The sequence below is a fragment of the Suncus etruscus genome, chromosome 9 (assembly GCF_024139225.1).
Source record: "Suncus etruscus isolate mSunEtr1 chromosome 9, mSunEtr1.pri.cur, whole genome shotgun sequence".
Taxonomy (NCBI): Eukaryota; Metazoa; Chordata; class Mammalia; order Eulipotyphla; family Soricidae; genus Suncus; species Suncus etruscus.
Window position 1 is genome coordinate 21,897,043 of NC_064856.1, and position 12,510 is coordinate 21,909,552.

Sequence of the window (12,510 nt, forward strand, 5' to 3'; positions counted from 1 at the left end):
ATATACTATATTTTTCACTCTCTAAAATGCTCCTGATTATAAGATGCACATAGTTTTTAGACGAGGAAAACAAGAAAAAAATATCTAAAGCAAATGGGGTACTAAAATATTTAATAAACAGAATAATTTTAATAAAACAATATTTTGGGGCCAGAGAGATAGCACAGCGGTAGGGTATTTGCCTCGCATGGAGCCAACTCAGGACAGACTGTGGTTCAAATCCCAGCATTCCATATGGTCCCCCAAGCCTGCCAGGAGCAAATTTTTTTTTTTTGGGGGGGGGGTGGGGTCACACCCGGCAGTGCTCAGGGGATACTCCTGGCTCTATCCTCAGAAATCGCTCCTTGCAGGCTCGTGTGACCTTATGGGATACCAGGATTCAAACCACCATCAGGCTGCATGCAAGGCAAACACTCAACTTCCCTGCTATCTCTCCGGCCCCCAGGAGCGACTTTTGAGTGGAGAGCCAGGAGTAATCCCAGAATGCCACCGGGTATGACCCAAAACAAACAAGCAAAAAACGAAAACAAAAAAATATTCTAACTATGTTAAGTGAACATGTCAACAACGTGACATTAAGAATCATTATGTCTTGGGGCCGGAGAGATAGCGCAGCAGTAGGGCATTTGCCTGAGGCACTGAAGGACAATGGTTTGAATCCTGGCATCCCTGCCAGGAGCGACTTCTGAGCACGGAGCCAGGAGTAACCCCTGAGCACTGCTGGGTGTGACCCCCCCAAAAAAAAACCCCAAAAACAAACAAACAAAGAAAAAGCACTCGGGCTTCAGCTCCAGGCAGCATTCACTCCATAAGATGCATCTTGGGGGGGGGGGTGTTATTTTATGGTATTTATCCTTTGCTTTACTCTAGAATCAAACAGTGTCCACCTGTTTCAATCTCTGTCTTCTGACTTTGGTCATTCTCATATCTGAAGGACCTAGTTATAGTTTCTATTTGTGTTGATATTTATGTGTTTTGTTTTGCGTTTTTTTTTTACTAGGCTATCTTGCCTTTTTTTTTTTTTTTTTTTTTTTTTTTAAAGTTTTAAGTTTTTAGGCCATACCCAGCAATGCTCGGGGATTACATGTGGCTCTGTACTCAGGAATTACTCCTGGTGAGCTCTGGGGACCTTATGGGTTGCTGGTGTACAAAGCAAGTACCCTACCCACTAAGTCCTAGGCTGCCTTTTGTTTGTTTTATTTGTTTGAGGAGTCACACCCAGCAATAGTTGGGTTATTCCTGGCTCTGTGTTCAGGAATCACTCTGGTGGGCTTGAAGAACCATATAGAATGGTAGGGATCAAAGCCAGGTTGGTTACATGCCAGGCAAACACCTTACCTGCTGTACTCTCTCCAGCCCCTATGTTGCCTACTCATAAAAGTTTTAACCCAAGGGTCAAGGAATGATTCAGTGCATAGGGCACTTCCTTGCTTGAAGCTGATCCAGATGAATTTTTGATACTTTATAGGATTCTCCAAGCCCTGTCAGGTGTGATTTCTGAGTGCAGAGGCCTGAGCACCACTGGGTGTGACTCTTTCTCCCCCAAAATGCGTTTTAATCCAGACACTTAACACATATTTTAGATTATCTATGGCTACTTTCCTATAACGCTAGCTAAGTTGAATAGTTGTAGAGACTGAAAGCCAAAAAACCAGCTGACCATTGAACAACATAGATTTGAACTGAACAAATTCACTGCAGAAGCTGTTTGTTCTTGTTTTTAAATATTCATTGGGCGGTCTGAGTGATAACACAGCAGTAGGGCATTTTTCTTGCATAGACAGACCTGGGTTTGAACCCCATCATCCCACATGGTCCCCTAAGCCAGGAGTGATTTCTGAGCGTCACTGGGTGTGGCCCCCCAAAAAAACAAAAAATACGTATATAGTAACATATATATATATTCATTAGGGGCTGCTGCTGGCAGTGTTGTTGTGTGAACCTGTTACTTGAATTATCTCCCCATTCTTTCAGAACTGATTGTCACTTTGTGAAATAGCAATTCAAAAATAAGTTAGGTAGAGCATAACTTTTTCAGGGTACCTGTCAAGCAAGTTTTGACTCTACAAAACATCAGGCTTAAATTGTGCTACTAAGTATATGATATTAATGAAGAGTCATTGTGGAAGGAGGCTAAATTTGCAGGCGGCCGACCCAGGACCCAGGACCGAAGGTGGTTCAATTCCCGGCATCCCATATGGTCCCCTGAGCCTGCCAGGGGTGATTTCTGAGCGCAAAGCCAGGAGTAACCCCTGAGTACCACCAGGTGTGGACCCCCCCCAAAAAAAAAAAAAAACCCTTTTTTATTCTGGAGTTGAAGACAATCCTTAATGAAAGACTTTGAAAAATTACAGGCCTTTGCTTGTTTGAATTAAGTGATTTTTTTTTTAAAGTTTTCTTATCTCTCTTATAAGAATATATGAATAGAGAAGAGTACTTTGAACATATTTTGAGGGCTTTACTGTCTTGCAGAAAATCAAAGAGGAGAATGAAAAATTACTGAAAGAATATGGCTTCTGTGTTATGGATAATCACAGAGAGAGAATTGCCAACTTCAAGATAGAACCTCCTGGGCTTTTCCGTGGTCGTGGTAACCATCCCAAAATGGGCATGCTGAAGAGACGAATCATGCCTGAAGATATAATCATCAATTGTAGCAAGTAAGTACAGTTCATCCTTTGGGCCAGAGATAAACTGGAGGTTTTTGTTTTTTTATTATTATTTGTAGTTGGAAGTGTTAACCCACATTACAAAAGTTGTTTAGCGATCATCCAGTATTTCGCTGCTTAAATTCACCAGTGTTTTCCAGGCACTTATTGCTGGTTAAGAATCTTGGAAATAAAGGCTTAAGAGAATTATCCTCTTCAAGTCATGTAAGGTCAAATTGTTGGTTCTTTTTATTTATTTATTTATTTATTTTTTATGTGTCCTGCTTGTTATTTCCACAGAGATGCCAAGGTTCCTTCTCCTCCTCCAGGACATAAATGGAAAGAGGTTCGACATGATAACAAGGTTACTTGGCTGGTCTCCTGGACAGAGAACATCCAAGGTTCCATTAAATACATTATGCTGAACCCCAGTTCACGAATCAAGGTAAGAGACTGCAAAGAGCTGCACCAGTTGTCTTTTTGGTTGAAATGTTTTTTGGTTTTTATTTTTTGGTTTTTGGGTCACACCCGGCAGTGCCCAGGGTTATTCCTGGCTCTCTGCTCAGAAATTCCATAACAGGCTCGGGGGACCATATGGGATACCAGGATTCAAACCACCCGTCCTTCTGCATGCAAGCAAATGCCCTACTCCATGCTATCTCTCCGGCCCCCTTTTGTTGAAATGTTACTTTTTATTTTATTTTATTTTATTTTATTTTTTGGTGGCACTCGGGGGTTACTCTTGGCTTTGCGCTCAGAAATCGTTCCTGTCAGGCTCAGGGGAGTATATGGGATTATGGGATACCGGGAATTGAACTGGGGTCTATCTAGGGTTGGCCATGTGCAAGACAAAAGCCCTATTGCTGTGCTCTCTCTCCAGATCCTACATTTTTTGATTTCTAGAATCATTTTGACAAGTTAAAACTCCCCTCAAAAAAGAAACAACAAGCATTTTAAATGTTTAGTATTTTCTGCTGACCTCTTTAAAATAGCATTTGTTTTCTATGCTAGTGTGAACCATTGCTTATTAATTCAAATACTAAATGAAAGTCTAACATGTACCCCAGCACTAGTTTACCTGGTGCTCAGAATTAATCTTTGTAACAAGATGTATTTCCCATCTTCATATTAATTGCTATCCGGTGGCTAGAATGTGATGAAGTAAATGTATGTTGGCTTAAACTTAAACTCACTTCTCTTTCTTCATTTTTCTTTACTTGAGGAATGGAATGCAGTTGCTCTGATTCCAGAAAGATGGTTTAGAAAGCTAGTGTCATACATACTTCTAGCTTTCTAACATTTCATTTAGATAGATTTCTACCAGGACTATATTGGGATACTGTATGTGATATCACCGTAAACTGTTTATGTCTGCTTTTATTTTTGGTAATGCTGTTTGAAAAGAAAAGGATTGTTTGTTACTTTGTGTTATCTTGCTAGGTATATTCTGCTTGGGAGAATTTTAGGAATTCTTCAGACATATTCTAGAAATAGGACCTTGGCCAAAAGAGAAATGGACTCTACAAAATAGTGATAGAACTTAAACTCAAAAGATCTGAATCTTGAATTAGAAGTATTACAACAGATAGGGCTACTTGCCTTGCACATGCCCAACCCAGCACTGATCCCCAGGACCACAGATGTTTGCCTAAGCCCCTAACAGGAGTGATCCCTAAGCACAGAATCAATTTTTTTTTTTTTCTTTTGGTTTTTGGGCCACACCCGGTGGTGCTCAGGGGTTACTCCTGGCTGTCTGCTCAGAAATAGCTCTTGGCAGGCACGGGGAACCATATGGGACACTGGGATTCGAACCAACCACCTTTAGTGCTGGATCAACTGCTTGCAAGGCAAACGCCGCTGTGCTATCTCTCCAGGCCCCAGAATCAATTATAATTTTTTTGTTTTTCGGGCCACACCCGTCAGATGCTCAGGGATTACTCCTGGCTAAGCACTCAGAAATTGCCCCTGGCTTGGGGGGCCATATGGGATGCTTGGGGGATCGAACCGTGATCCTTCCTTGGCTAGCACTTGCAAGGCTGGCACCCTACCTCTAGTGCCACCTTGCCGGCCCCGAATCAATTCTAATTTTATAGTCTCTCTCCCTTTATTGTTGATGTTACTGTGATGACCAGAGTTTACAGGCACAGCTGCCTGTGTTTCACTAGTGTACTTCCTTCTGTTAAGTTGCTAACATACTTTTGGCTGTGCTGTGGCTGGGAATCACTTGTGTCATCAGTGTTTGCAGACAGCAGAGCTGCTAGGATCATAATTGGCACTTGTACTGGCTCTGGGAGTTTGAACTTATATGTTAGCAGAGTCTGTGTTCTAAGTCATTATGCTGTTCCACTGAACCTAGATCTTATTTTTAAAAACATAATTTAAAAACCATTTTCAAATTGTTCTTTTATTTGTTTTGGAGTGATAGGTCCTAAGGGCCCCTTCTTAGGATTTGGAACCCAATGGCTGGTAATTCAATGTGACGGCTGAGCATGCAATGCTTCTTAAGGACTTTGCAATGTCAGATATTACCTGAACCACTCCACTGGTTGGGCCTGTAGAGCTAGATCCAGTACTTCTTGGGGTCCTTCTGTACTCAGCAATACTTGGGATCATTTAGTTCTGGAGACTAAATCATGACTGACTACATGCCAAGTATTAGAATCTCTGCACTATCTTTTTGGTTCCTTAGTAGTTTCAAATTTTTAACTTTTTTTTTTCTTTTTGGTTTTTGGGTCACACCCAGCACGTTCAGAGGTTACTCCTGGCTCTACACTCAGAAATCGCTCCTGGCAGGCTCGGGAGACCATATGGGATGCTAGGATTTGAACCACCGAACTTCTGCATGCAAGGCAAACACTTTACCTCCATGCTATCTCTCCAGCCCCAACTTTTTTAACTTTTTGTACCAGTTTACATCAACACCACTCCACCCTACTAACCTTTGTGCAAAATTTTCTATTTCCCACATATTCTTGATAAGATTTTCTAACCCCATCCAGCCACCCCAGAAAAAGACATATATTTGCATCTTTCTTCTATTAGAATGTCTTATTTTTTGTTGTTTTATTTTGTTTTGTTGGGGAGGCTGGCTAGTGGGGCTTACTAAAGCAATGCCTAGGGAGCCCATAAGCAAGGCAGTGATGGTTGGGCAGATATGCAGAATGGTTCAGTACTCAGTGATGTGACACCATTCTCTTCAGGCTTATTTTGGCAATCTCCAGGACTAAACCTTGCCATACTTGTGGGCTGTGAGGTGACAAAGCACATCCAAGTTATACACTCCAGTCCTTTGAGCTATCTACCTGGATCCTGGGTGCTTGAGGGTTACCCGTGGCTTTCTCAAGGGACCATATGGGATGCTGGGGATCAAACGTGGGTCTGCCACATACAAGGTAAATTCTCTATCCTTGTGCTATTGCTCTGGTCCCATCTCTGCTGGTTTATACTACTTTTTTTTTTTTAATAAATTCATTATTTTCTTCTGAAGACTTTTTACAGTGACCTTACAGATTACTGGGGGTGGGGTTGTAGTGGCATTTAAATTAAATTTAAATTTAATACATTTATCTTTTTTTGGGGGGGGGGTTTTGGGTTTTTGGTTTTTGGGTCACACCTGACAGCACTCAGGAGTTACTCCTGGCAGGCTCGGGGAACCATATGGGATGCCGGGATTTGAACCACTGATCCTCTGCATGAAAGGCAAACGCCTTACCTCCATACTATCTCTCTGGCCTCACATTTCTCTATTTTTTTTTTTTTAGTATCTTAAATATACTCCAATATTGTAATTTTTCCATTGAGACTTTTACAATTTTTCTAAAAATTTTTTATAAGATTTATTGCTTTGTTTTGTTTTTGGGTCATACCCGGCTGCTCAGGGGTCACTCCTGGCTCTACGCTCTGAAATTGCTCTTGGCAGGCTCAGGGGATCATATGGGATGCTGTGGTTCGAACCACCATCCTTCTGCATGCAAGGCAAAAACGCCCTATCGCCATGCTATCTTTCTGGCCCCTAATTTTTATTTTTGTTTATATTTCTGTGTGTTCAGATTTTATTTGCAAGACACGCCAAGATATATTCTGGGACACAGGAGTCACTTCTCATTGTTTTGGAAAGACCATGTAGATTTGAGCCCAGGAATTCCACTTGTAAAAAGCATACACTCCTGAACTTTGATCCATTTTCCTAACTTTACTTTTATTTACAAAAAAAAAAAAAAAGGAGAGGGGCCAAGAGATAGCATGGAGGTGAGGCGTTTATTTGCCTTGCATGCAGAAGGACAGTGGTTCAAATCCTGGCATCCCATATGGTCCTCCGAGCCTGCCAGGAACTATTTCTGAGCTCAGAGCCAGGAGTAACCCCTGAGCATTGAAAATTGGCCATAAAACCTAAACTCTACATTCTCCAGCTGTTATTATAATCTAATGTTTGATGAATTTGTATGCTCTATTTCTAGTGCCTTCCCTGTGGCTTACTTTCTTTGTGAAGTGCACCTGATACTGTGATGATCCATAGATGAACATTTCTTTTATTTACGTGACCATTTTTTTTAGAGCCCTTTAAAGAAATGTTGAAAATCTCAGCCTGTTAATACATGTACTCTTGCTCTCTCTCTCTCTCTCTCTCTTTTTCATTTTGGGTACTATACTTGACAATGCTCCAATGTTTGGGGACCTTGCTCTACTGAGGATTAAATGTCTGGTTCCTTGTGCTGCAACCCTTTGAATAATCTCCCTAGTTTATATGTGGTCACATAACTACATTTTCCTATTTCTCATCATTTTTGTTGTAGTCTTTGTATAGAAGTACTTCACTCCAACAGTGATTTTTAGTCTTTAATATTTTTAAAAGAGACCACACCTACTAGTGCTAGGGTGGGATTGGTGGTGTGAGATGTAGGGATACTCCTTTTGGCTTCAACTGAGCTATTTCCTTTCCATGTCACCTTTTTATATTGAATTAAAAAAAAAAAAAACACTGTTTGGGACCACAGAGATAGTACAGTGGGTAGGGCATTTTCCACGTACATAGTCTTTCCAGGTTCAATCCCCAGCATCCCATATGGTCTCCTGATCCTGCCAGGAGTGATTTTTTTTTTTAAATAATATCTTTATTTAAGCACAAACATGTTTGTAGTTGGATTTTAGTCATAAAAAGAACACCTCCTTCACCAGTGCAACATTCCTATTACCAACCCCCCGTCTCCCTCCTCCCTCACCCTTCACACCTCCCTCATACCTCAATGAGACAGGCACTCGACTTCTCTCACTCATTAACGTTGTCATGATAGTTGTTGCAGGAGTGATTTCCGAGTGCAGAGCTAGGAGTAACACCTGAGCACCACGTGATGTGCCCCCTATCTGCACCCCCCCCCCCCCAAAGAAAAAAACGCTGCTTCGGGACTCATTCTCAGTTCACTAATTCTGTTTATGTTATCTAAATTTTATTTTAGATTTATGTTTGCTATTCTTTTTGTATTTTATTTTGTTTTTGTTCTTTGGGCCACACCTGTTAACGCTCAGGGGTTACTCCTGGCTATGTGCTCAGAAATTGCTCCTGGCTTGGGGGGGACCATATAGGATGCTGGGGATCGAACCACGGTCTATCCTAGGCTAGTGCTTGCAAAGCACTTTACCTCTACTGCCACCTCTCGGGTCCCATGTATGTTATTTTATACTTTCCTTTCCTTTTTAGTGATTGTTACATATTCTCTTTATGCATAGAAATACTGATTTGAAGTTCTTCAGAAAAGGTTTATAAAGGTGTAAGGGACCAAAATGATTACAGGGTTTAAGGGTTTGCTTTTCTTACGTGTAATTTATTTGATTCCTAGACCACTAGGAGCAGCCATACAACACAGTGAACCCCCCAATCCTCACTTCCCCTTCAACTCCTCAGTAGAGTTGTCAGTATCCAATGTACCTTCCTCCTCCAAGAGTATGGCTTTTAAAAAAGAGAACAAATAACCTAAAATATTACTAAATGTGATTATAAACTGGGTTATTCAATACATGTTGAATATGGGCCAGAGAGATGGTGCAGGAGGTAAGGTACTTACAAGCCTTACTGTCTGGCTTTGGCCATGACCCAGTTTGGATCCTGAGTACTACATACAGTCCCAAGGAATCATTCTTTTTTTTGGGGGGGGGGGCACACCTGTTTGATGCTCAGAGGTTACTCCTGGTTAAGCACTCAGAAATTGCCCCTGGGTTGGGGGGACCATATGGGACACCGGAGGATTGAACCGTGGTCCTTCCTTGGATAGCGCTTGCAAGGCAGACACTTTAACTCTAGCGCCACCTCACAGGCCCCCAAGGAATCATTCTTAAGCACAGATCCAGGAATAGCCCTTGAACATCTCCCAGTGTAGCCCAATTCTCTGCTCCCCAAAATTATTAGGAAAAATAATAGAAGCTCCCCTTTAAAAGAAAGTAGAAATCCAGTCTAGATGATGCAATGGTATGTCTTATGTTTCAAAATTCATTTTACTTAGAACAAAGAACATAATTAGTAATGAAACAGGAATGGTAAATAAGGGGCCAGAGCAGTGGTGGCACAGTGGTCGGGCATTTGCCTTACACACAACTGGCTCATCGTCCCAGGAGCTATTTCTGAGCTTAGAGCCAGGAGTAACCTCTGAGTGTTGCCGGGTGTAAAAACCCCAGCCCCGCCCCGCCCCAAAAATAAATGAGATTTCACGCAAGTTAAATTTTTGAATATGTGAACATCAGTGTTCTGGGTTTACTCAGCTCTGCCTGGGGGTCATTGTTGGTGTACCTATCTGAAATCCTGGATTAAGGTGTAGTTACCTGAGACCCACCCATTGCTGGGAGGGGTCTTGGGAACTGAATATTAGGTGTTACCTTACCTGCAAGACCCCGCCCATTCCTGGGAGGGGTCTTGGAAAAGTTAGAAAAGCCTTGAACGGAGGGGATTCGAGCCCCTTTCTGCGCTGCTGGGCACTCTGGCTTTTGGGCCTCTGTGTTCTGGTCTTTGACCAGCATGGAGCCCAAAGGGAAGATGGCTAACAGGAGATAAGACGCAGGGCTAGCAAAGTATTGCTGTGCTTGAAAGGTTATGAGTAGGCCACACACATGTGATGGATAGGGCATGAATAAAGTTAATGCTTCCTGAAGCCTGCCTGTGAGTGATTTCGCCTTTCACCTGGGCCTGGGACTCGCCGGCTGAATGGGGTTGCAAAGCCACGTGGCCTGGGGTGGCAGAGAGAAATCCTTCACCATCCATCGCCATCCAGCACCATCGTTAATTATTTGATTCAACAACTGGCGCTCCGAACTAATGTAAATAGGATTGCCTTTTTTTTTTATTTTTTATTTTTTCGGGCCACACCCATCTGATGCTCAGGGCTTACTCCTGGCTAAGGGCTCAGAAATTGTCCCTGGCTTGGGGGGGACCATATGGGACGCCGGGGGATCGAACTGCGGTCTCGATCTTTCCTTGGCTAGCGCTTGCAAGGCAGATACCTTACCTCAAGTGCCACCTTGCCGGCCCCGGGATTGCCTTCTTGGTGTCCATCTCTTCCCTATCATAATTGGTGTATAAAAAGGCCATTGATATCTGTGTGTTAATTTTGTAGCCTGCCACCTTGCTATATGAGTCTTTAGGGTTTTCTAAGTAGAGTATCATGTCATCTACAAACAGTGAGAGCTTGACTTCTTCCTTTCCTATCTGGATTTCCTTGATATCTTTTTCTTGCCTGTTCGCTATAGCAAGTACTTCCAGTACTATGTTGAAGAGGAGTGGTGAGAGCGGACAGCCTTGTCTTGCACCAGAATTTAGAGGAAAGGATTTTAGTTTTTCTCCATTGAGGATAATATTTGCCATTGGCTTGTGGTAGATGGCTTCAACTAGATTGAGAAAGGTTCCTTTCATTTCCATCTTGGCCTTGGGACCATATGGGATGCTGGGATCAAACCTGGTTTATTGGTTACAAGGCAGTTGCCCTACTCTCTGTACTATTGCTCCAGTGCTGGCATATTTTCTTGAGATCAGCCCTCCCGTGCTAAATCTCTTAAGAACAGAATGATTTTTTCATTCCTATCCACAAGTTTGCCATTATTTTGGTTGAATCTAAGATCCTTGTGTCAAGAGCCAAGAAAATCTGTTGAAAATTTGGTTCTATAAAGGCTTTACTTGCAATCCAGTACTGGGGAACGGTTCTGAAACAGGGGTACTGCAAAAATTAAGAAAATCAAGATAAGGTCCGGAGAGATAGCACAGCTGCGTTTGCCTTGCAAGCAGCCGATCCAGGACCAAAGGTGGTTGGTTCAAATCCCAGTGTCCCATATGGTCCCCCATGCCTGCCAGGAGTAACCCCTGAGCAATGCCGGGTGTGGCCAAAAAAAAAAAAGAAAAGAAAAGAAAAGAAAAGAAAGATAGAGGTCCAGAGAGATAGCATGGAGGTAGGGCATTTTCCTTGCATGCAGAAGGAGGGTGATTCAAATCCCGGAATCCCATATGGTCCCCTGAGCCTGCCAGGTGCGGTTTCTGAGCGTAGAGCCAGGAGTAACCCCTGACGCAGCCAGATGTGACCCAAAAACAAACAAACAAAAAGAAAAACAAGATAGTCTTAAGGGAGATAATATGGGAAGTATGGGGTGGGGAGCTTCCAGTCTCATGGACTGAGAACTGCCTGTCAGCCACCTGTCTTTCCTGTAAGATCTTTTTTATTGACCAGACTCAATCCATCTATGGAGAGGGCCTCTAGTTAAGAGACAAAAAAGTGCTTAATGCTAATCAAGCCTAGGTGGGTAAAGGGAAAGGAAGGTGTGTGGAAAAGTGAAAGCAGGGTGTATGTTTTGTGTGTATAGCTACATGTCCCAGATAAGAGAGAAAATAATATAAAGGTTAAGGTACTTTCTTTGCACCACAACAGACCATGGTATGGTCACTTAGGCACAGTTAAGGTTGTAGCTGCTCCCCACCCCTACAAGAAATTGCCTCTCTTGGGGAGGGGGGTGGTCTCTAGGTGCTCAGGAAGGCCAGGAAGACTTACAGTAAGATTTGACCAAGTAGGGCCCAGAGAGAGAGAGCACAGTGGCGTTTGCCTTGCAAGCAGCCGATCCAGGACCAAAGGTGGTTGGTTCGAATCCCGGTGTCCCATATGGTCCCCCGTGCCTGCCAGGAGCTATTTCTGAGCAGACAGCCAGGAGTAAACCCCTGAGCACTGCCGGGTGTGGCCCAAAAACCAAAAAAAAAAAAAAAAAAAAAAAAAAAGATTTGACCAAGTAGGGCAGTGATTTCGTGCAGGGGCCTAAGGATAAGGTACTGCTCTGGCTCTAAGGTGCAGAGGATTAGTCAGGTCCCCCCACAGGTGTTCAGGACTATACATACACCATGGCGCTTAGGAGATCATCAGGGATAGAACATGGGTTCACTGCAGACTAGTCATGTACATTAAATGCTCTACTTGTTAGCTTTTCTATAGCTGGGTTTTTCCTAAAGCTTATTTCAGTGGCGTGACTAAGACCTCTGGGGGATTATAAAAGCATATAGGTATATAGGCTTTGGTAGACCACTGTGCTTTGGTGTGACTTGTGAAAGAGCCAGCTTCTGGGCTTGTTAGCATGCTGTTAAAGATGAGCCTTTTGTGTCTAGGTTTTTTGTTTTTTGGGTATTTTTTTTTTTTTTTTGTGGGGAGGGTTGTCATGGAGATTTATTACTGATTTACACTTGAAGACAGCTTGCTTCACACCTTTTGTTACTCACTTTCTTAAATGTCAAGATGTACTTATAAAATTTTAGCTTTCCAGTGCGAAGAAATAGATCTATTTCGACCTATTTCTTTTTTAACCCTCTCCCCTTAGATCTATTTCTTTGTATCACTCAAATTATGAAATG

At 42.6% G+C, this 12,510-nt stretch overlaps 1 protein-coding gene across 1 annotated transcript in view; it reads left to right on the top strand.

Annotated features, from left to right (window-relative positions):
• Nucleotides 1-12,510, top strand: part of TOP1 (DNA topoisomerase I) — a 119,592-nt gene that overhangs the window by 87,948 nt on the left and 19,134 nt on the right. The window contains exons 12-13 of the mRNA XM_049779170.1: nucleotides 2,473-2,660; nucleotides 2,949-3,093. Of these exons, the coding sequence (XP_049635127.1) occupies nucleotides 2,473-2,660; nucleotides 2,949-3,093 (333 nt within the window). The remainder of the gene's footprint in view (nucleotides 1-2,472; nucleotides 2,661-2,948; nucleotides 3,094-12,510) is intronic.